General features: G+C 45.8%; 2 protein-coding genes across 2 annotated transcripts in view; one reads left to right on the top strand and one right to left on the bottom strand.

Annotated features, from left to right (window-relative positions):
• LOC149461843 (uncharacterized) overlaps positions 1-24,662 on the top strand; it is a 91,771-nt gene extending 67,109 nt beyond the window's left edge. The window contains exons 5-6 of the mRNA XM_089677718.1: positions 21,583-21,750; positions 21,835-24,662. Coding sequence (XP_089533844.1) covers positions 21,583-21,750; positions 21,835-22,807 — 1,141 coding nt within the window. The 3' untranslated portion in view covers positions 22,808-24,662. The remainder of the gene's footprint in view (positions 1-21,582; positions 21,751-21,834) is intronic.
• Positions 536-3,504, bottom strand: LOC149461844 (uncharacterized). Its single transcript, XM_089677624.1, has one exon. The coding sequence runs from the start codon at positions 3,189-3,191 to the stop codon at positions 1,284-1,286; it is 1,908 nt and encodes a 635-aa protein (XP_089533750.1). The 5' UTR covers positions 3,192-3,504; the 3' UTR covers positions 536-1,283.
• Positions 24,663-25,751: the final 1,089 nt, after the last annotated feature.

Genomic DNA, 25,751 nt, shown 5'->3' with positions numbered 1-25,751 from the left:
TGCATTCAGTACCATGTCACCTGCTATCTAACCTGATGTTACAGGTTCTCTGCTGTCCAGTTTGGCTCCATAAACTCTATGCCTGCTAACCAACCTGACTTTGCTGATCCCCTGACCATTGCCCAGCATGATACTCCTTTGCCGGAAGCCCAGCTTGATGGTCCTTTGTCCTATGCCCAGCCTGATGGTCCTGTGCCGGATGCCCAGCATGCATTTAAGGGTCCGTGGGTGATAGTGTGCGTAATACGTGTTTAAGCTCCCTGTCTGTCTGTCCTGCTCTGCTGTTTGTATTCCTCTGTTTATGACCTTGGATCAGATATCAACTACTCTCTGAACTCTGCCTGTCTTTTGACCAGGGATTGGACCCTGATTACTCTGAATATTGTCTGCCTTGTCAATCAAATGTTGCCAAACACAACAGCGCTCAAATCTTGGTGCTTCACAATTCCACATGGTGTCTGTCACTTGATGGGGTTCAGCCCTCCACAGATGGGGGAATCTGGGAACTGTCAATGACAACACACAAGAGGGTGCATTACCGTAATACCAAATTTATTAAAAGATCACAAATAGAATCTCACAAGCCGACCATAAAAACAGACATAGAGCCAGATCTTCAGTCCCGGACAATGGGGTCCTGTCCCAAATACTGCCTGGTTGGGAAACTGATGCATTTCGGGAGATGAACTCACCTTGTACCTGGACTGTCATTGAACCATTCTGCCTGTCTGCCAATCACAAGTACCTGTTGCTGTGCTCAGTTTGCACCTGCCCTGGTGTGGTAGCCAGGCACTATAGCATTGTGTATCAGTCCTGGGGGCACCGAGTACCAGTAGGCCTGCCTACCTTATGGGAAAGGGGCTGCTATAGGTAAGGACCACAGAAGCCAGATATAGCGTCCGACCACCTGTGTTAGAGAGACGTGTGACAAGACCTCCAAGTGTTTGTGAAATCTCCCACCACAAAATGTACTCAGCCAATGACAGGGCAGGACTCCATTTTTATTCTTCTCCTGCCATCAATGACCAACCTGGTCCCACACTTCATCCATGTCTTTGGTGACCTCTGATCTCCTTATGAACTGTTTCTTCCATGATGAAGATCAGCCATGGAGTATATCTGAGGTGTATATCAGGGTGTGCTTCTTCCCCAGACGAGAGCTGGGATGTCCAGCAACATTCATCTAGAAGACATTTCCCGCACTCAAGGTACTAATACACCTCCAGGGTTGTGTGGGACCCCTGATGTACAGGAAGACAGGACTTCAGTGAGGAACATTTCCCTCACTCAGGACAGGAAAGTGGCTTCTCCCCTGCATGAGATCTCTGATGTTTTGAAAGATGGGACTTCTGTGAAAAACATTTCCCGCACTCAGGACAGAAATATGGCTTCTCCCCTGTGTGAGATCTCTGATGTGTGTGAAGACTGGACTTGTCTGAAAAACATTTCCCACACTCTGGACAGGAATACGGTTTCTCTCCTGTGTGAGATCTCTGATGTCTGCAAAGACTGGAATTCTGTGAAAAAGATTTCCCGCACTCAGGACAGGAATACGGCTTCTCCCCTGTGTGAGATCTCTGATGTGTGTGAAGATTGGACTTGTCTGAAAAACATTTCCCACACTCTGGACAGGAATACAGCTTCTCTCCTGTGTGAGATCTCTGATGTTTGCAAAGACTGGAATTCTGTAAAAAACATTTACCGCACTCTGGACAGGAATACGGCTTCTCCCCTGTGTGATATATCTGATGTTTGTGAAGATTGGACTTGTCTGAAAAACATTTCCCGCACTCAGGACAGGAATACGGCTTCTCCCCTGTGTGAGATTTCTGATGTCTGTGAAGACTGGACTTGTCTGAAAAACATTTCCCACACTCAGGACAGGAATACGGCTTCACACCTGTGTGACATCTCTGATGCTTGGAAAGATTGGAATTCCGTAAAAAACATTTTCCACACTCAAGACAGAAATATGGCTTCTCCCCTGTGTGAGATCTCTGATGCGTGTGAAGACTGGACTTGTCTGAAAAACATTTCCCACACTCTAGACAGGAATATGGCTTCTCTCCTGTGTGAGATCTCTGATGTTTGCAAAGACTGGAATTCTGTGAAAAACATTTCCCGCACTCTGGACAGGAATACAGCTTCTCCCCTGTGTGAGATCTCTGATGTTTGTTAAGACAGGACTTGTCTGAAAAACATTTTCCGCACTCAAGACAGGAATATGGCTTCTCCCCTGTGTGAGATCTCTGATGTTTCTGAAGACTGAACTTGTCTGAAAAACATTTCCCACACTCTGAACAAAAATATGGCTTCTCTCCTGTGTGAGATCTCTGATGTTTGTAAAGACCAGACTTATCTAAAAAACATTTCCCGCACTCAGGACAGGAATACGGCTTCTCCCCTGTGTGAGATCTCTGATGTGTGTGAAGACTGAACTTGTCTGAAAAACATTTCCCACACACAGGACAAGAATACGGCTTCTCTCCTGTGTGACATCTCTGATGTTTGGAAAGACTGGACTTCCATGAAAAACATTTTCCACACTCAGGACAGAAATACGGCTTCTCCCCTGTGTGAGATCTCTGATGTGAGTAAAATCTGGTCTTCTGTGAAAAACATTTCCCACACATCAGACAGGAATACGGCTTTTCTCCTGTGTGAGATATCTGATGTGTGTAAAGATGAGACTTCTGTGAAAAACATTTCCCACACTCAGTACAGGAATACGGCTTCTCCCCCGTGTGAGATCTCTGATGTATGTAAAGATGGGACTTCTGTGAAAAACATTTCCCGCACTCATGACAGGAATACGGCTTCTCTCCCGTGTGAGATCTTTTATGCACATTAAGATGGGATTTAGAAGGAAAACCCTTCCCGCACTCAGTACAGGAGAACCTCTTCCCTGTTGGAAGGCCGGCCCAGTCCCGCACGGTCTGAGGTTCCTCAGGATACGAGGAATCTGATGGTCCATCTACACTGGGTGGTGCCGGATGGACATTGGAGGGAGCCGGGTTTTCTCCTGGACTATACTGTGTGATGTCCTCATCTTCTACTTTCCAGTCTGGAGAAAAAGTGAGACAATCCTCGGAGGTTTTCCTCATCTCCCGGCCATGGACTAAAATACAAAGACAAAGAGGATTACTAGACAGGAGCTGATTGGTTCCCCCAAACCAGGACTCCGCCCACATCAGGCAGCTTGGTCTCTGAGGAGCTTACAATTCCACCCTCAAGGGAACTAGGAAATGGCTCCTCTGATCTCCTACCAGGTCATTTCTTTATTCATGGACTTTAGTCAGAGAGTGAAGAAACAACCAGAACTGTCTTTTATAGGAGGGAAAGTGATGAGGGGATCATTTTCCTCTCCTCCGTTCCCAAAATCCATTCACTATATCCCTCTGCTCCTCCCAAACAATTGTATATTGTGTCCTCACTGCTTCCTTCGCCCCTCTATGGCACCCACCACCTCCTCCTATTACTCCACTCTCCCACTGACCCGAACACCTCCACTAGTGGTTTCTCACACTCCTGCACATCCCGCTCCCATGCCACCTTTCTCACCCTTCTCCTCCTCCTAGCCGCGGGGGACATCTCCCCGAATCCTGGCTCTCCACCACCTCCCTCACCCGCACAACACCCTCCCGCCTCCACGTCCTACTGCAACCCCCGCAACTTAGTATCTGTCCCCCTGCTCCCTAAAATCTCCCCCCCATTTTCATGTGCACTCCTGAACGCCCGATCGGTGTGCAACAAGCTTACCGCCATCCACAACCTCTTTGTTTCCCGCTCCCTCAACCTCCTAGCGATTACGGAAACCTGGATCCAGGCCACTGACTCTACCTCCCCTGCTGCACTCTCCTATGGAGGTCTCACCTGGACCCACTCACCCAGACCTGACGGTCATAAAGGTGGGGGGGTTGGCCTGCTCCTGTCACCGCAGAGCACCTTCCGAGTCCTCCCAAACCCCCCCTCCCTATCCTTCTCCTCCTTCGAGGCCCACTGTGTCCGATTATTCTCCCCAACCCCCCTGAAGATTGCTGTGATATACCGGCCTCCTGGATCCATACCCCGCTTCCTGGATGACTTCTCCTCCTGGCTACCCTTCTTCCTCTCCTCTGAGCTACCCACCATCATCCTTGGGGATTTCAACATCCCTGTCAACCTCGACAACCCGGACACAGCCCGTCTCCTCCACTTAACCTCCTCCTTTGCACTTGCACAGTGCATACAATCCACCACCCACTCTGACAGTAATATCCTTGATCTTGTCTTCTCCAACCGCTGCGCTCCCCACAACCTCACTAACACCCCCTTCCCTCTCTCTGACCACAACCTGATCACCTTCTCTATCTCCTCGTCCTCCAACGCCTACCCCTCCAAATGTCACACTACTACCAGCCGTAACCTCCGCAACCTTAACCCTGCCCCCCTCCACTCTGCAGCTGATCAACTCTACGACCGCATCCTCCCCCTGTCCTGCCCCGACTTGGCTTTGACCGCCTACAACAATGCGCTCTCAACAGCCCTTGACTCACTAGCGCCTTTAACCACACGCAACATCAGACCCCGACCGCTCCAGCCCTGGCAGACTGATCACACCAAAACCCTCAAACGACACAGTCGTGCCCTGGAGCGACTATGGCGCAAAACCAAATCCCAACAAGCCTTCACCCACTACAAATCTGCCTTCCGCACCTACACCTCCTCCCTCCACGCAGCCAAACAGGCCTACTTCTTGACCCTCATCAAGGCCCTCTCCTCCAATCCCCGCCGACTCTTCTCTGCCTTCAACTCTCTACTCTCTCCACCCCCCCCTCCACCCAGCACCTCACTCACTGCCCTTGAGATTGCCAATCACTTCAAAAACAAGATTGACACAATTCGCAAGGACATTGCCGCAACTCACACACCCTCTCAACCCATCCCCTCTCACACAGCTACCCCCTTATCCCCCCTCCCCCTCGACATAACCCGCAGGGACTTCGTCGCTGCTCAAACTCCCTCCAACCCCCTTCACCCTCACTCAGCTACCCCCTCATCACCCCTCTCCCACGGCCCCACCACTGCTCTGACCTCCTCTTCCACCCCACCCTACATTCCTCATACTGAAGCTCCCCCCACACTCCGCACCTTTGACCTTACTACCATCGAGGAAGTCTCCAAGATCCTCTCTGATGCCCACCTCACCACCTGCCCCCTCGACCCTATCCCCTCACAACTCCTACGACCTCCCTCCCCCTCCATCCTACGCTCCCTCACCCACATCTTCAATCTCTCCCTCTCCTCAGGCACTTTCCCCTCCCCTCTGAAACATGCACACATCACCCCCATACTTAAAAAGCCCTCCCTGGACTCCAATGACCCGATCAACCTCAGACCCATCTCCCTGCTCCCATTTACATCTAAACTCCTCGAGCGCCTAGTCTACACCCGCCTATGCTCTCACCTCAACGACAACAACCTCCTCGATCCCCTACAGTCCGGCTTCCGTCCCCTACACTCCACCGAAACTGCCTTACTCAAACTCTCCAACGACCTGCTAACCGCCAAAGCTAATGGCCACTATTCAGTGCTCCTACTCCTTGATCTCTCTGCGGCCTTCGACACAGTCGACCACCCCCTCCTCCTTAAAAAACTACACTCCCTCGGCCTCAGAGATTCTGCTCTCTCCTGGCTCTCATCCTACCTGTCACAACGCTCCTTCAGCGTTACCTATAATGCTACCACCTCCCCCTCACTCCCCCTCTCTGTTGGGGTCCCTCAAGGCTCCGTCCTTGGGCCCCTTCTCTTCTCCATCTACACCTCCTCCCTTGGCCAACTCATACACTCTCACGGCTTCAACTACCACCTCTATGCCGATGACACACAAATCTATCTCTCAACCCCCCACCTCACCCCCTTGGTCTCTGCCCGAATCACACACCTACTGAGCGACATATCTGACTGGATGTCGTTCCACTTCCTTAAACTGAACCCTCTCCAAAACCGAGTTTCTTGTCTTCCCCCCAGCCCGGACACCACCCCCCATTGATTTCTCCGTCACATCCAACAACGCTACCATCAAACCCGCCCCGCAGGCCAGAGTACTTGGTGTCATTCTGGACTCCAACCTATCCTTTTAACCCCAAGTCCAATCTTTAACAAACTCGTGCAGACTCCACCTCCGCAACATCGCCAAAATCCGCACGTTCCTAACCCCAGAAACCACTAAACAGCTCATCCACTCCCTCATCATATCACGACTCGACTACTGTAACTCCCTCCTCACTGGCCTGCCTCGCCGCTGGCTATCCCCGCTTCAGTCCATCCTGAATACGGCTGCCAGACTCATTCACCTTTCCAACCGCTCTGTCTCCGCCACCCCCCTCTGCCAATCCCTCCACTGGCTTCCGATTGCGCAACGTATCAAATTCAAAATCCTAACGCTGACGTACAAAGCTGTCCACCATACTGCCCTGAACTACATCACTGACCTAATATCCAAGTACCACCCAACACGCACACTCCGCTCCTCACAAGACCTCCTTCTCTCTAGTTCCCTGGTCTCCTCCTCCCATGCCCACCTCCAGGACTTCTCCAGGGTGTCACCCATCCTCTGGAACTCCCTGCCCCAACCCATCAGATTATCACCTACTCTCCTCTCCTTTCGGCGCACCCTGAAAACCCATCTCTTCAGGGAAGCCTACCCCACCCTCTGCTAACTTGCTGACCTCCTCCACTCTCCTACCACTCCATCCCCCACAGCTATCTCCTCCTGTGCCACCATCCCCTCCCTCCTAGATTGTAAGCTTGAAAGAGCAGGGCCCTCAATCCCCTCATGTTTTGCATTGTATTGGTATTGTTCTGTCACATGTTCTGTCCCCCTTTGTAATGTACAGCGCTGAGCAAACTATTGGCGCTTTATAAATACTGTATAATAATAATAATATAGGACGAGGGTCCCCACCCCCTCTATCACTCATCGTCATCTTCCCAACACAAGAAGTACTGCACTTCCTTATTTAGTCCATGATTTAGTCATGAAGAACAGCGGGGCTGAGCCCCACCAGAGGTCAGAGAGTGAGGATGGGGGGAGAACAACCAAGATGAAGACTGGACTGATCCTGAAGACCACCATCATTGGGCTATTAAAAAATAGTGCAGCGCTAACAACCTATACTAAAATACAAATGAGATAAATGGAAATATCACATATAGAATGCACAATAAATATTCAGTGTTAGGTGCTCATAAAATGAATACTATGTTCAGCAGTCCATCAATGCCAATGATGGTGAAAAATCACAGCAAAACTCAGTGAGGTGATCACAGTGCCACTCAGTGTGCGGTCAATCCACAGATGGCCAAGATGGCCCCTCACCTCCTTGATGCGACCCACTGGGCCAAACAACTATGTAGGTGACCTTATACACCCAATAAGGTATCATCAAAGGATGGAACGTATGGACAGATCCCTCCAATATCTTCTCCTATCTCCTAGGTACTTGATTCCACAAAACCGTTTAAGATACCATTAAAAACAAAGAAGATTCTCCATAGTGTAATCCAGTTTTAATAATAACATGAATATAAATAAAATGCCCACTCACATGTAAAATGACAAAGATCAGCTTTTTCCCATATCATGGGTGTGTTTCCATGGTTCTCATGCTAAGAAAGTGCGTACCTTAACGCGTTTACGTCACGATCCACGTGACTTCCTCAGAGTAAGTGACTTACTGGAATCGAGTACCTAGGAGATAGGAGAAGATATTGGAGGGATCTGTCCATACGTTCCATCCTTTGATGATACCTTATTGGGTGTATAAGGTCACCTACATAGCTGTTTGGCCCAGTGGGTCGCATCAAGGAGGTGAGGGGCCATCTTGGCCATCTGTGGATTGACCGCACACTGAGTGGCACTGTGATCACCTCACGGAGTTTTGCTGTGATTTTTCACCATTATTGGCATTGATGGACTGCTGAACATAGTATTCATTTTATGAGCACCTAACACTGAATATTTATTGTGCATTCTATATGTGATATTTCCATTTATCTCATTTGTATTTTAGTATAGGTTGTTAGCGCTGCACTATTTTTTGTATTTTTTTGTATTTTTATGTTCTTTCCTTGTGGTTGAGGTGAGTGTGTGCTGCTTATTAATAGGTGTTCCATTGAGCGCAGGAGTTTTTTTTCATCATCATTGGGGTATTGACTCCTCCCTCATTATCACTTTCTGTTTAAGGGTCCAAAGTTGGAGGATGTTATCACATTATTATCACCATGTAAAAGTCTGTGCTCCAATCACATCATCCGATATAAAATGTCCAGCTGGGAGGAAATGGGGGTAACAAAAGAGAATAACAGTTAGGTCTATATAGTATCAGAATTATGTAATGCACAGCATAAAGTGTGTAGTGCAGGGGTCAGGGGAATGTAAAATGAAATATAAATGATATATTTCACTTATGATGAAAATCAACATTTTGCTAGCAACTTGAATCTACATAATGTACATAAATACAGTCTCAGAAAGAAAAATATCTAATGTGCAGGATTGGGAACACAGCTCAGGAAAGTGACCAGGGGATTACAGGCTGATATCACCCAGTCCCCGCCCTACTCTGGACCAATCAGTGAGCAGTATGGGTGGAGGAATGGATTTAGTGTTCATGACCCACCTGTGCTGATCTCTGTAGGAGTGTCCTCCTCTATAAATGTCCCCGTTATTCCATCCTCCTCCATAGACTGCTGATCATCCCTCACATACGCCTCTTCTTCTTCTGCTTTCACCTCAAATTCTATATCGATTGGATCTCCACTCTAAATCAAGGAAATGAGAGAAAATATCATCTGTAAAATGTAAGGTCACATAAACAATCCACACATTGTCTCTACAAGTCCATGTTCTAGATGCTCCATCCCACCAACCTTGTAATAGTGAGGGATGGTGTGACCTTCCTGTGTGGAATCCCGGGAATACAGAGGACGGGGACATCTCTCTGGTGGGTTCCTGTAGCTGGATGACTCCACCATGGTATCCTGGTACAGATCTTTGTGTTCTTTTAGAAGCTCTGACTCCTCCATCCCCCCATCCTCATCCTCCTCCTCTTTTATCTCTTCTTTAACCTCAACTTTAGGATCTCTCAGGTTTCCACTCTGAATATATAATAAAAATGCCATCAATGGTAACAATGCAGATAATGTACAGATCCTAATGATACTATCAGTGATTGGAGAATTTCCCAGAATTCCCGGCACCGCTCACCTCTCCTGTCAGCAGCTCCATCATCTTCTTGGTGACTTCTAGAATCTTCTGCATGTTGTGTCTCTCAGGGTTTAGGGAGTCACATGGAGGCACTGTGATGGTCATATGATCACCTGACTTCAGAAGAGGAAATCTCTGTATTGCGGAACTAATAGGAATATCATGTTAGACTCCCAGAATCCTCCTCACCTCTCCGGTCAGGTCTGTGTTTTATTAATAGAGATAAGAGTGATGTCATGTGACCTCCCAGAATCCTCCTCACCTCTCCGGTCAGGTCTGTGTTTTATTAATAGAGATGAGAGTGATGTCATGTGACCTCCCAGAATCCTCCTCACCTCTCCGGTCAGGTCTGTGTTTTATTAATAGAGATGAGAGTAATGTCATGTGACCTCCCAGAATCCTCCTCACCTCTCCGGTCAGGTCTGTGTTTTATTAATAGAGATGAGTGATGTCATGTGACCTCCCAGAATCCTCCCCACCTCTCCAGTCAGGTCTGTGTTTTATTAAGGGATACGAGTGATGTCATGTGAACTCCCAGAATCCTCCTCACCTCTCTGGTCAGGTCTGTGTTTTATTAATAGAGACAAGAGTGGTGTCATGTGACCTCCCAGAATCCTGCTCACCTCTCTGGTCAGGTCTGTGTTTTATTAATAGAGACAAGAGTGGTGTCATGTGACCTCCCAGAATCCTCCTCACCTCTCCGGTCAGGTCTGCGTTTTATTAATAGAGATAAGAGTGATGTCATGTGACCTCCCAGAATCCTCCTCACCTCTCCGGTCAGGTCTGTTTCATTAATAGAGACAAGGGTGAGTATGGGCAATTACCCATTAAAAGACATAAACACAATCTCCCATAGAGTAATACCTCTTTAATTGAGTAAAAAACAGATCCCGATTCACAAATTCTCACTCACATTTTTTGTTTTTTCTGTCACGTGGTATATATTTTTTTCCACTGTTTTTTTATGTCACTAGTTTTTTTATGTGCGTTTGTTTTTTTATTTGTGGGGGAGTGACTGCTCACATCCAATTAAGGATGTTTTTCCTTGACATCTGTGTGGTTCCTCCAGTCCTCAGTCTGTTAGTGACAGTGCTCATTATAGAGTCCCATTTGGACAGGTTTTATGTTCTCACCTATTGGTTGAAATGATCTCTTATCTGATTATCACTGTTAGATCCATGAAGTGGATCACTTCACGTACACATCATTATTATTTCTGTATGTGTGAATACACTTCATGCTATTGATATCACATTAGATCCCCTAGTGGATCTGTATTCACTTTCATTGGATCCCTAGAGGATCCCATCACTCTTATACACATGTATTGGTTTCACTGTATATAATTCTATGATGATCACTCATTAGTATATGTTTGTATATTCAGTATTTCTATTCACTTATTATTTATATATTAGGTAGCGCTGCATCAATTTATTATGTTTTTGGTTATTTCCCTGTCATAAGGTATATGATAGATGGCAGCAGCTTCCTCTTATTAGGAGTTTTATGTCATCAGTATTGAGTTAGGAGTGCAGGAGGTTCACACCATTAAATTCTAGGAGCAGACCTCCTCCGTACTCCATACTGATGACCTAGAAGGGGCTATAAATGTGTCCCCTATAGATAATACCGGGGACTAAAGGTTGTCACCATTTCAGCACACACAACTTAAGGTTTGACATGTTGGATATCTATTTACTCGCTGCAACCTCGGCTTTTATATTTTTACACATAAATGGGTCATTTATTGCTTTTTTGTGCCCTGAAATCAGCTTAAGTGTATTTTTTACTGAAATTTGGAATTTCCTAGACTTTGTGATAATATTTTGTGACATAAAAAATTAGAACTGCCGCTATTTTATTCTCTAAAGTCTCTATTTTCACAAAATATTTTGGGGGTTTTATGTCATCTTTAGGGCTAAAATGATTTTTTAAATGTTTGCAAAAAGGGCTCTGGGAGTGAAAGGGAGAAAGGGTAAGAAGGACACTCCCCTTTCCTGAGGAGCAGCCAATCAGTTCTCATTACACTGCAAGGTCTCTCCCCTCCCTGCTAGTCCCCGGGTGCGGTGCTGGAGACAGGCGGGGGAGGGGAGGAGGAGATAAACAGTGCAATGTTACACATATTAAATGTTTTAGTCGCTATAAAGCCCCATTTATTTTTTAAACCCCCAGATATTCCTAAAAGAGCCTCAGATTTATATACATTTTCTGTTAAAAAGGAATGTTTCCTTCCTCCTGAGCAGCAATGTAAGGGGCTCTATGCTCCATACTCCTGACCCCGGCACTCCATCATTGTGTTGGCTGCATAGTGTAATGATTGCCCATTGGCTGCCTGTGTAGTGTCATCATTGCCCTTTGTAGGCCATGTATGGTCAGGATGGTCCTTGTCTTGTCTATTTATTGTCAGTGCTGTTTGTTTAGAGGACCATATTACTAGAATTTATCTCCACAATGAGGAGAATGTTCCGGCCCCGGAAGTGGGGGAATGTTCTGCCCCTGAAGGGGTTCATCTGGGTTCCCACACTATATATGTGTGTATCATCATCTGCCGGAGATAAAAGACGTCACAGTGACTATGGAGGAAGAGGACAGACATGACTATGGAGGAAGAGGACGGACATGACTATGGAGGAAGAGGACGGACGTGACTATGGAGGAAGAGGACGGACGTGACTATGGAGGAAGAGGACGGACATGACTATGGAGGAAGAGGACGGACGTGACTATGGAGGAAGAGGACGGACGTGATGATGGAGGAAGAGGATGGATGTGACTATGGAGGAAGAGGACGGACGTGACTATGGAGAAAGAGGACGGACATGATGATGGAGGAAGAGGACGGATGTGACGGGGGTTAGTGGGTGTAAATAGGAAATAACATCTTGTTACCTCCTCTGCTGCCAAGTGCCGCAAAATGTCTCTGCTCTGCTTCCTCCCAACTCACCTCTCGGAATGGCCTGTCTGTACCTGACATCATTTCCTGTCTGTACCTGACATCACTTCCTGTCTGTATTCCATAGAGAAGTCCTGTCTGGGGAGAAATGAGATCACCATCTTGTGGAGTTCAGAGGAACTGCAGCCCGAGAAATGTCCCCTACTAACCATTCCTGCATTGTATCTACCTTACAGAGATACCAGGGAAGATCAAAAAGAACTAAAAAACAGTAAGAAACAATAAACCTAACTCTTATGCAACCAACTGTTTAAAAAAGATATTTTACTACAGATAGAAAAGACTTAAAGACACAGAACACAAGATAAAAACAAAGGTATACATAATAAAACAGAGACCTCCAAAACAGATGTTTTTGGGTAAAAAAATATGCAAAAATACATCCAAAAGCATAAAAATAAATATCAATCCACTCATAATGAAGATGTCAGACATAAATGACAAGGATGTAATGGTCACAGAGGAATGGTGGTGGAGATCTCTCACAGTAAGAACACTTCCTTGAATGGTTCTATAAATAAAGAATGAATCCTGGAGGGAATAAAGCTGTAAAGCAATAAATAATATATAAACTGGGCCATCCACTTCATCCATAAAGACATTGTGATTGAAGATCTTCTAGATCACATAGAAGGAGGACTCATCCATGATTTCATACATTTGTTTGGAAGGATAGAACAATCCTCAGAAGGGAACATGTAGGATGACAGGAAAGGCTCCTGACTGGTGAGATCCTCCAAACATAATGATGACATCCATGAACTGGAGCGAGCTCGTTGGGGTGATAAAGCTAATCTGGAAACACTGTGTAGACGTTCTCCAAGAACTCAGCACACTCCAGGTGTGGAGAAAGTCTCCAGGTGGGTTTAGCCTGTCATTTATCATAGGTAGACATGTCCACACATGGACTTCCACAGGGACCCCGAGACTACATATAGAACCTGTACAGTGTCCCCTGTAATGAACTGCTTCCCACCAGGCCTATAGCAGAATGACAGCTGAGCGGGATCTCTCCCATCCTGGGTGGACATCATATGAAGTCCTCCAAGTCTAGTGGCTCTGCTGTATCTTGATATGTCACCTGCTGTGTCCACCAGATGACAGATCATTGTACCAGGCCAGCCCAGTACCATGTGATTGCTATGACCAATCACAGTGATCACATGACAGTTGTACACAATGAATGGCTTTCATTCATAGCCATCCATTGTGTACAATTGTGATGGTCTGTGTGATTTGTCACTGGCTCACTACCTCTACTGGAAATTTATTCCAAGCATCAACTACTCTTTCAGTAAAATAATATTTTCTGAGATTAGTTGTGAACTTTCTTCCAGTTAGTTGGAGGTCATGTCCTCGTGTTCTTCATTTTGGTTTCATATTGAAAATCCTGCCCTCCTGAACCTTCTTCACTCCCTTGTTGTATGTAAAGGTTTCAGTCATGTCTCCCCTTTCCCTTCTCTCCTCCAGACTGGACATGTTACGTTCCTGAAGTCTCTCCTGATATCACTATTTGTATTCCCCGTCTCTGGACTCGTTCTATCTTATCAATACCTTTATGTAAGTGAGGTCTCCAGAACTGGACACAGTATTCTACATGAGGTTGCTGGTGACCCCTCTAGTGATAGAAAGATCTATATAGAGGAATCGGGACCTCCTTCCTCCCGCCGCTGACCCTTCTAGTGATATAAAGATCTATATAGAGGAATCGGGACCCCCCTTCCTCCTGCCGGTGACCCCTCTAGTGATATAAAGATCTATATAGAGGAATCAGGACCTCCTTCTGTGACGAATGTGCGCCATAGAGGCATGGACGCTGTACATGACAGCCATCTTGTTAGGTCTCAGCCATGTTCCCTTCTGTCCTCCCCCCTCCTTTGTCCATGGAATGCATTGCTACAAGCTGAACGGAGGTCAACAGGATCTCTTATCCTAAATAAAACACAGATAGATCATCTCCAGGGCTGTAAACCTCGAATTAGTCTGGTTCCAGGGGGTCTGCTGGAAAATCACTTTCCTCTGCTGGATCATAAAACAATAACTCAGTCAGTCATGACCTGTTAGGCCATTAGGGCAGAGCGTGCCATAAAACGTACATTCCACAACAGTAATTTTTCATACAATTCATACACTTCAGCAGGAACTGGGCACATTAATATGAAGTATATATACAGATAGATCACTTTAATGTGAGTCACACAAGACCTTACATTACTATGTTAGTGCCTACAAGAGAGAAGAAGCCGTCTCTTCCCTCCTGGGTGACAAGGGTGCGCTATGTTTGGTATCTTTGTGTTTGGAATATAATTCTGAATATTAATCTGCCAGTTGCTAGGATGCTGCCTGTACCTATTGGAGGTTATTGACCTTAGTATGAAATTGGAAGGGATTTGGTCATAACCTTGGTTACCGCCTAACACCCCTCCCCAAACTGGATGATTGGTCATTTGTTCTCAGGAGACACCCCTTTGATATGATAGAAAAAGACTGACAGCCTGGAGAAGACAGCTCTCGTGTAACATCAATCAGGAACCATCTCAGAGACTTGAGAGCCAAGGCAATCCTTTTGTTCGGACAATTGGACTCTGCTAAACCAAGGATATTGCAAGTATTCTGCCTTCAGGACTCCTTTCTTTTATTTCTCTGCTGTTTTATTGTTCTTTATATCTTTGTTACATCTTTTTCTGTAAATATTTTAATTGCACCATTTTGTTGAGACGTAGAAAGGGAAATGGGTGCTAATAGGCTGCAGGAGATCCACTGAGACATAGAGAGGGAAATGGGCACTAAAAGGCTGCAGGAGATCCGCTGAGACATAGAAAGAGAAATGGGCACTAATAGTCTGCAGGAGATCTGCTGAGACATAGAAAGGAAAATGGGTGCCAATAGGCTGCAGGAGATCTGCTGAGACATAGAGAGGGAAATGGGTGCTAATAGGCTGCAGGAGATCTGCTGAGACATAGAGAGGGAAATGGGTGATAATAGGCTGCAGGGGATCTGCTGAGACAGTGAAATGTGTATGAAATGGATGGATGTGCAGACACTCCCAGAAGATGATGTCATTATGAGTGGATTGATATATATTTTTGCATTGTCCCCCCCAGAAGGATCAGGTTTGGCGGGATCGCTCTCATTAGCTATACATTTGTATTTTGTGTTCTGTGTTTGTAAGACTTTTCTATATGTAATAAGAGATGTTTGTTGAACAGTTGGTTACATAAGAGTTACATTTATTTCTTCTTCCTTTATTCAGTAATGTTTCATCTCCCGTAGTATCCCTGTAAGGTACATATTATACAGGAAGGGGGATTATGGGATGGATCTCGGGGCTGCAGTTCCTCTGAGCTCCACAAGGTGCTGATCTCACCTATACTCACACAGGAAGTCTCTATGGAATGCAGACAGGAAGTGATGTCAGTTGCAGACAGGAAGTGATGTCAGGTACAAACAGGAAGTGATGTCAGGCACAGACAGGAAGTTTCAGATGAGAGGTGAGGCAGGAGGAGGTATAGAGGAGACGTTGGTGGAAGTGGCAGCAGAGGAGGTAATAAGATGTTATTTCCTATTTACAACAAATGTATATAAATCTGAGGCTCTTTTAGGAATGTTGGGGCTTTAAAAAATGAAAGGGGCTTTATAGCAACTTAAATGTGTAATATGTGTAACATTGTTCTGTTTATCTCCTCCTCCCCTCCCCCGCCTGTCTCCAGCACCGCACCCGGGGACTAGCAGGGAGGGGAGAGACCTTGCAGTGTAATGAGAACCGATTGGCTGCTCCTCAGGAAAGGGGAGTGTCCTGCTTATCCTTTCACTCCCAGAGCCGTTTTTGCATTTTTTTGCACACGTTTAAAAAATAATTTTGGGCCTAAAGATGACGCAAAACCCCCAAAATATCGATTTTCTGAAAGTAGAGACTTTAGAGAATAAAATAGCGGCAGTTCCAATATTTTATGTCACAAAATATTATCACAAAGTCTAGGAAATGCAAAATTTCATTAAAAAATACACTTAAGCTGATTTCAGGGCACAAAAAAGCAATAAATGACCCATTTATGTGTAAAAATATAAAAGCCGAGGTTGCAGCGAGTAAATAGATATCCAACATGTCAAACCTTAAGTTGTGTGTGCTGAAATGGTGACAACCTTTAGTCCCCGTTATTATCTATAGGGGACACATTTATAGCCCCTTCTAGGTCATCAGTATAGAGTACGGAGGAGGTCTGCTCCTAGAATTATCCTCTCATTCTGGTGTGACCGGCGATATGTAACGTGTATCACAATCAATGTTATCACGTGTAGGCGCTCCAGCGTGTGCTCTTACATTTGGGCGTGCATATATGTGGGGGTGGGGGGGGGCCTCAAAATTTTTTAAGGGGAGGAGTTATGTACTTGGGTGTAACTTTAATTCTTTACAATTAAAAAAAAGCATTTTTGCTTAAGGGGACAAAATCCTCTATGAGATGACTTTTGATGACAGGTTCTCTTTATTGAGACATCCAAGGTCTAAAAGACCCCCAATGTCTCCCCTGTACTCCATTGGATGTAATGTAGTGCACATCGCACCGCATTACATTCTTTGCTGGCCTCGATGGTCGGGAAATCTGTCATAAAGTCACTTCTGGGTCAGGACAAGAAGGGAGTGAACATGTCCGCTCTCCTCCATCCCCTCTACCCTCCGACACCCGCTGACCCGGGCCCACAGATGGGCAAGCAGAGCCGGGGAAGCATAGTAGGTACAGGAGAGGATCACACACACGGGGTGGCAGAGGCTGGCACCTGAAAGGAGAGCCCTGCGGCTTGCCCTCAGCAGGGATAAAGATTAAATACAATACTTGCCCGGCCCCCAGAACTACATGTCCCGGGCGTCGGGTGATGTAAAGTGACCATCCCTGCATGATGAGCCGACATTGACCTCACAGCACTGCCTCAGAGCAAACTAGTCAAAGGAAGGATCAGATTTATCATTCCTTGTCTGCAGATCTAAAACTCATCAAAACCAGTTCAGAGACCAAACAAACCCAACAGAGAAAAGGGGCCCCGGACCCCAAAATTGTAGTAAACACTAAACAGTCCAAACAAAATGTCTTCCCATGGGGGGAGTAGTTCTTCAATGTCCAGCAACCCTCCTATTCCCCCCTCACATCCACATCCTATTATTGTGTGACCAATACCATCCAAATCATTCTTACTTTCATTTCCCAAAGTTATCCGTCTACAAGGAGACCTGTATAGATCACATGATGGCACCAATGAGGATGGAGGAGGACCGGAGTCACATGACTGAGAAGATACTAAACCTCACCCTGGAGACCATCTACCTGCTGACCGGAGAGGTGAGGAGGATTCTGGGAGGTCACATGACATCACTCTTATCTTTATTAATAAAACACAGACCTGACCGGAGAGGTGAGGAGGATTCTGGGAGGTCAAATGATATCACTTCTATCTCTATTAATAAAACACAGACCTGACAGGAGAGATGAGGATTCTGGGAGGTCACATGACATCACTTTGATCTGTATTAAAAAAAACAGACCTGACCGGAGAGGTGAGGAGGATTCTGGGAGGTCACATGACATCACTCTTATCTCTATTAATAAAACACAGACCTGACCAGAGAGGTGAGGAGGATTCTGGGAGGTCACATGACATCACTCTTGTCTATTCTGGTCAATAGACCATTTTATTTTTGCACACATTTAGATGATGTCAGGTGGTTGATATTGTTTTATTTGTCTCCTGATCTGTAGGATTATGTTGTAAAGAAGAAGTCTAGTGGGGAGCCAATCTCAGGACGATGGAGCAGAACCCGGAGCCTCACCATGGTGCTTCCATCTCATTCTCTGATACCTGAGAGGGAGAAAGAGCAGAAGATTCTGGAACTGACCACCATGATGGTCCATCAGCTGACAGGAGAGGTGAGCGGTGCCGGGAATTCTGGGACATTCTCCAGTAACAGACAAGGGATGTGTCTGGATGGTGACTGTATCATTGTGTGTGTCAGGTTCCTATAAGGTGTCAGGGTGTCACTGTCTATTTCTCCATGGAGGAGTGGGAGTATTTAGAAGGACACAAGGATCTCTACAAGGACGTCATGATGGACAATCAGCCGCCCCTCACATCACCGGGTAAGAGGAGACTTTATTGTAAAGGAGAGAGCAGTACGGAGGATCCACCTAGATCCCCCATCATCTGATAAACACATAGAAACAATGGATTCAGTCAGTGTGTGTGTTTCCTACAGATGGATCCAGTCATGGGAACCCACCAGAGAGATGTCCCCGTCCTCTGTATTCCCGGGATTCCACACAGGAAGGTCACACCATCCCTCACCATTGCAAGGTTGGTGGGATGGAGCATCTAGAACATGGACTTGTGGAGATGATATGTGGAAGTGTATGTGACCTTAAATTTTACAGATGATATTTTCTCTCATTTCCTTGATTTAGAGTGGAGATCCAATCGATATAGAATTTGAGGTGAAAGCAGAAGAAGAAGAGGCGTATGTGAGGGATGATCAGCAGTCTATGGAGGAGGATGGAATAACGGGGACATTTATAGAGGAGGACACTCCTACAGAGATCAGCACAGGTGGGTCATGAACACTAAATCCATTCCTCCACCCATACTGCTCACTGATTGGTCCAGAGTAGGGCGGGGACTGGGTGATATCAGCCTGTAATCCCCTGGTCACTTTCCTGAGCTGTGTTCCCCGTCCTGTATTCCTGGATTTCTCTCGGATAATCTTCCTTCTCTGTGCTGCAGACACAATTTATGTATCTAGACTGGATTTATGGAGGTTCTGGGGTTCAGCTGGCAGCAAAATGTTGATTTTTCCTATAAGCATTGCATAATGTAGGCACCCAGGACATGTGACTGGGGTCTCCTGCCTTGTGCCTGACTCCTCCAGGGGACCTTCTCTGTTATCTGCTGGCTGTGCCGGGTGGAGGGATATGTCTGTAGTGTCTCAGACCCAAGTCACTGAGTGCAGTCTCAGGAGATGGGAGGCAGCGGTGTGGGACCTACATAGTTACATAGTTAGTCTGGCTGAAAACAGACATTCCATCTAGTTGTACCAATAAAAATAAAAGTTATAATCCGACACCCACAGCTGATCCACCAGAAAGCAAAAACCCAGAAAAGCGCGATCCGATCTCCTCCTGCAGGGGAAACAATCCTTCCTGACCCCCCGAGAGGCAATCGGATATTCCCTGGATCAACGTTCCCTATAAATGTTATATCCAGTTATATTCTGTGTATCCAAGAAAGAATCCAGGACTTTCCTACAGCAATCCCCCCTTATGTATTATACATGGAGATCATATCCCCCCTTATGTATTATACATGGAGATCATATCCCCCCCTTATGTATTATACATGGAGATCATATCCCCCCTTATGTATTCTACATGGAGATCATATCCCCCCTTATGTATTATACATGGAGATCATATCCCCCTTATGTATTATACATGGTGATCATATCCCCCCTTATGTATTATACATGGAGATCATATCCCCCTTATGTATTATACATGGAGATCATATCCCCCTTATGTATTATACATGGAGATCATATCCCCCTTATGTATTATACATGGAGATCATATCCCCCCTTATGTATTATACATGGAGATCTTATCCCCCCTTATGTATTATACATGGAGATCATATCCCCCCTTATGTATTATACATGGAGATCATATCCCCCCCTTATGTATTATACATGGAGATCTTATCCCCCCTTATGTATTATACATGGAGATCATATCCCCCCTTATGTATTATACATGGAGATCATATCCCCCCCTTATGTATTATACATGGAGATCATATCCCCCCTTATGTATTATACATGGAGATCATATCCCCCCTTATGTAGTATACATGGAGATCATATTCCCCCCCCCTTATATACTATACATGGAGATCATATCCCTCTTATGTATTATACATGGAGATCATATCCCCCCTTATGTATTATACATGGAGATCATATCCCCCCTTATGTATTATACATGGAGGTCATATCCCCTTTATGTATTATACATGGAGATCATATCCCCCCCTTATGTATTATACATGGAGATCATATCCCCCCCCTTATGTATTATACATGGAGATCATATTCCCCCTTATGTAGTATACATGGAGATCATATTCCCCCCCTTATATACTATACATGGAGATCATATCCCCCTTATGTATTATACATGGAGATCATATCCCCCCTTATGTATTATACACGGAGATCATATCCCCCCTTATGTATTATACACGGAGATCATATCCCCCCTTATGTATTATACATGGAGATCATATCCCCCCCTTATGTATTATACATGGAGATCATATCCCCCCCTTATGTATTATACATGGAGATCATATCCCTCTTATGTATTATACATGGAGATCATATCCCCCCTTATGTATTATATTAATGTTCCCCCCATTTCCTCCCAGCTGGACATTTTATATCGGATGATGTGATTGGAGCACAGACTTTTACATGGTGATAATAATGTGATAACATCCTCCAACTTTGGACCCTTAAACAGAAAGTGATAATGAGGGAGGAGTCAATACCCCAATGATGGTGGTCTTCAGGATCAGTCCAGTCTTCATCTTGGTTGTTCTCCCCCCATCCTCACTCTCTGACCTCTGGTGGGGCTCAGCCCCGCTGTTCTTCATGACTAAATCATGGACTAAATAAGGAAGTGCAGTACTTCTGGTGTTGGGAAGATGGCGATGAGTGATAGAGGGGGTGGGGACCCTCGTCCTATAATCCCCTTATCACTCCCTCCTATAAAAGACAGTTCTGGTTGATTCCTCACTCTCTGACTAAGGTCCATGAATAAAGAAATGACCTGGTAGGAGATTAGAGGAGCCATTTCCTAGTTCCCTTGAGGGTGGAATTGTAAGCTCCTCAGAGACCAAGCTGCCTGATGTGGGCGGAGTCCTGGTTTGGGGGAACCAATCGGCTCCTGTCTAGTAATCCTCTTTGTCTTTGTATTTTAGTCCATGGCCGGGAGATGAGGAAAACCTCCGAGGATTGTCTCACTTTGTCTCCAGACTGGAAAGTAGAAGATGAGGACATCACACAGTATAGTCCAGGAGAAAACCCGGCTCCCTCCAATGTCCATCCGGCACCACCCAGTGTAGATGGACCATCGGATTCCTCGTATCCTGAGGAACCTCAGACTGTGCGGGACCAGGCCGGCTTTCCAACAGGGAAGAGCTTCTCCTGTACTGAGTGTGGGAAGAGGTTCCTTTATAAATCTGGTCTTAATAGGCATAAAATAACTCACACAGGGGAGAAGCCATATTCCTGCCCTGAGTGCGGGAAATGTTTTTCACTGAAGTCCAATCTTTACAGACATCAGAGATCTCACACAGGGGAGAAGCCGTATTCCTGTCCTGAGTGTGGGAAATGTTTTTCATTGAAGTCCAATCTTTACACACATCAGAGATCTCACACGGGGGAGAAGCTATTTTTCTGTTCTGAGTGTGGGAAGGGTTTCCGGCATAAATCAGAGCTTAATGTGCATGAAAGATCTCACAGGGGGGAGAAGCCGTATTCCTGTTCTGAGTGCGGGAAATGTTTTTCAGTGAAGTCCAAACTTCATAGTCATCAGAGATCTCATACGGGGGAGAAGCCGTATTCCTGTCCTGTGTGTGGGAAATGTTTTTCAGTGAAGTTCAATCTTTACACACATCAAAGATCCCACACGGGGGAGAAGCCGTATTCCTGTCCTGAGTGTGGGAAGGGTTTTTGGCATAAATCAGAGCTTAATGTGCATGAAAGATCTCACACAGGGGAGAAGCCCTATTCCTGTCCTGAGTGCGGGAAATGTTTTTCAGTGAAGTCCAATCTTTACACACATCAACGATCTCACACGGGGGAGAAGCCACATTCCTGTTCTGAGTGTGGGAAGGGTTTCTGGCATAAATCAGAGCTTAAGGTGCATGAAAGATCTCACACGGGGGAGAAGCCGTATTCTTGTCCTGAGTGTGGGAAATGTTTTTCAGTGAAGTCCAGTCTTTGCAGACATCAGAGATCTCACACGGGGGAGAAGTTATTTTTCTGTTCTGAGTGTGGGAAATGTTTTTTAGAGAAGTACAAACTCCATAATCATCAGAGATCTCACACGGGGGAGAAGCCGTATTCCTGTCCTGAGTGCAGGAAATGTTTTTCACAGATATCCAATCTTCACACACATCAGAGATCACACACAGTGGAGAAGCCATATTCCTGTCCTGAGTGTGGGAAATGTTTTGTGCGGCAGTTCCTTCTTCATAAACATGAGAGATCTCACAAGGGGGAGAAGCTCTATTCTTGTCCTGAGTGCGGGCAATGTTTTTCAATGAAGTCCCGTCTTCACACACATCAGAGATCTCACACGGGGGAGAAGCCATATTCCTGTCCTGTGTGCGGAAAATGTTTTTCACAGAACAGATATCTTTACAAACATAAGAGATGTCACACAGGGGAGAAGCCATATTCTTGTTCTGAGTGTGGGAAATGTTTTTCACAGAACTCCAATCTTTACAGACATCAGAGATCTCACACGAGGGAGAAGCCACTCTGCTGTCCTGAGTGAGGGAAATGTTCCTCTCTGAAGTCCTGTCTTCCTGTACATCAGGGGTCCCACACAACCCTGGAGGTGTATTAGTGCTTTAAGTTCTATAGGCCAACATTTTTTTAATGTTATTAATAAAGCATGTATCCATTTTAATAGGTCAGAGTTTCTAAACATGCATTTGTGTGGGTCACCTTCTCTCATGCAGACTCCACCTCTGCAACATCGCCAAAATCCGCACGTTCCTAACTCCAGAAACCACTAAACAGCTCATCCACTCCCTCATCATATCACGACTCGACCACTGCAACTCCCCCCTCACTGGCCTGCCTCACCACAGGCTATCCCCACTTCAGTCCATCCTGAATACAGCTGCCAGACTCATCCACCTTTCCAACCGCTCCGTCTCCGCCACCCCCCTCTGCCAATCCCTCCACTGGCTTCCGATTGCGCAACGGATCAAATTCAAAATCCTAACACTGACGTACAAAGCCGTCCACCATACTGCCCCGAACTACATCACTGACCTAATATCCAAGTACCGCCCAACACGCACACTCCGCTCCTCACAAGACCTCCTTCTCTCTAGTTCCCTGGTCTCCTCCCATGCCTGCCTCCAGGACTTCTCCAGGGTGTCACCCATCCTCCTGAACTCCCTGCCCCAACCCATCAGATTATCACCTACTCTCCTCTCCTTTAGGCGCACCCTGAAAACCCATCTCTTCAGGGAAGCCTACCCCACCCCCTGCTAACTTGCCGACCTCCTCCACTCTTCCTACCACTCCATCCCCCACAGCTATCTCCTCCTGTGCCACCATCCCCTCCCTCCTACATTGTAAGCTCGAAAGAGCAGGGCCCTCAATCCCCTCATGTTTTGCATTGTATTGGTATTGTTCTGTCACATGTTCTGTCTCCCTTTGTAATGTACAGCGCTGAGCCAACTATTGGCGCTTTATAAATACTGTATAATAATAATAATAAGTGTGGGAAATGTCTTCTAGATGAATGTTGCTGGACATCCCAGCTCTCATGTGGGGAAGAAGCACACCCTGATATACACCTCAGATATACTCCATGGCTGATCTTCATCATGGAAGAAACAGTCCATAAGGAGATCAGAGGTCCCCAAAGACATGGATGAAGTGTGGGACCGGGTCGGCCATTGATGGCAGGAGAAGTTTTCAATGTATTTTCCATGAATGGAAGACATTCCAGCAGCTCAGATGTGATCCTAATAACATTGGTTCCCCCATTCACACAGGAGGAATGGACATGAACTCTCACTGAGGGAATTGCTATACAAACATTCTATGAATAGACCCCCAAATGTCAGGAGACGTTTCTATAAAGACGGGAAGTATGGAGCAGAGAAATGAAGAGACCTCCCAGCAATGTTATTACCAGGCTGCAGCTAGGGGGAGCTCTAATGTCACCCCAGCAGAGGGATCCCATCTAGCCCACATTAACCCTCTCACTGCCAGAGCTGTTTCTGCATGATTTTGCACACATGGGAAAATGCAGATTTTGGTCCTGAAGATGAGATAAACCCCCAAACATCTATTCTGTGACATCAGAGGCCCTGGAGAATAAAATGGTGGTGATTGTTAAGGTGTTCCCCGTACACAGATTCCCCTTCATATCCGCCTTTATTTCCTCCTTTCCCCCATTTTCTATGTTGGGATCTTTTCTACAATACTTTGTTATAATAATGGAACACGTTGTGTATTGTATTGTACACCAATAATAATGACTCCGCCCCCACATTCCAGACAAGGGATCTTCTTGACCAATCAGATTTCTTCCTTTGTTATTTCCCGATTCTATGATTACAATCTTGTTAAAAATATAATTACAATAAAAAGTTTATTGAATGAAAAAACAAAATTGTGTTGTGAGTGACAAACGTCTTCATCATAAATTGTTCATAGATGACACATTGAGAGCCTTCCCAGGTCATCAGCCTAGAGTGCAGTGGTCAGGAGTATGTCATATACAGCCCTGTGTATAGAGTGCAGTGGTCAGGAATATGTCCTATACAGCCCTGTGTATAGAGTGCAGTGGTCAGGAACATGTCATATACAGCCCTGTGTATAGAGTGCAGTGGTCAGGAGTATGTCATATACAGCCCTGTGTATAGAGTGCAGTGGTCAGGAGTATGTCATATACAGCCCTGTGTATAGAGTGCAGTGGTCAGGAGTATGTCATATACAGCCCTGTGTATAGAGTGCAGTGGTCAGGAGTATGTCATATACAGCCCTGTGTATAGAGTGCAGTGGTCAGGAACATGTCATATACAGCCCTGTGTATAGAGTGCAGTGGTCAGGAGTATGTCATATACAGCCCTGTGTATAGAGTGCAGTGGTCAGGAGTATGCCATATACAGCCCTGTGTATAGAGTGCAGTGGTCAGGAACATGTCATGTACAGCCCTGTGTATAGAGTGCAGTGGTCAGGAGTATGTCATATACAGCCCTGTGTATAGAATGCAGTGGTCAGGAGTATGTCATATACAGCCCTGTGTATAGAGTGCAGTGGTCAGGAGTATGTCATATACAGCCCTGTGTATAGAGTGCAGTGGTCAGGAGTATATCATATACAGCCCTGTGTATAGAGTGCAGTGGTCAGGAGTATGTCCTATACAGCCCTGTGTATAGAATGCAGTGGTCAGGAGTATGTCCTATACAGCCCTGTGTACAGAGTGCAGTCGTCAGGAGTATGTCCTATACAGCCCTGTGTATAGAGTGCAGTGGTCAGGAGTATATCATATACAGCCCTGTGTATAGAGTGCAGTGGTCAGGAATATGTCCTATACAGCCCTGTGTATAGAGTGCAGTGGTCAGGAGTATGTCATATACAGCCCTGTGTATAGAGTGCAGTGGTCAGGAGTATGTCATATACCAAGGCCTTCCTCTCTGCCTGGCAGTCAAGGAACTTTAGGTATGCCCCAGGAACTGTCTCCATGATGC

The sequence above is a fragment of the Staurois parvus genome, unplaced genomic scaffold (genome assembly GCF_062004578.1).
Source record: "Staurois parvus isolate SC_StPar_1 unplaced genomic scaffold, SC_StPar_1.0 ptg000191l, whole genome shotgun sequence".
Classification (NCBI taxonomy): Eukaryota; Metazoa; Chordata; class Amphibia; order Anura; family Ranidae; genus Staurois; species Staurois parvus.
This window is presented reverse-complemented; position numbering and strand designations above follow the sequence as displayed.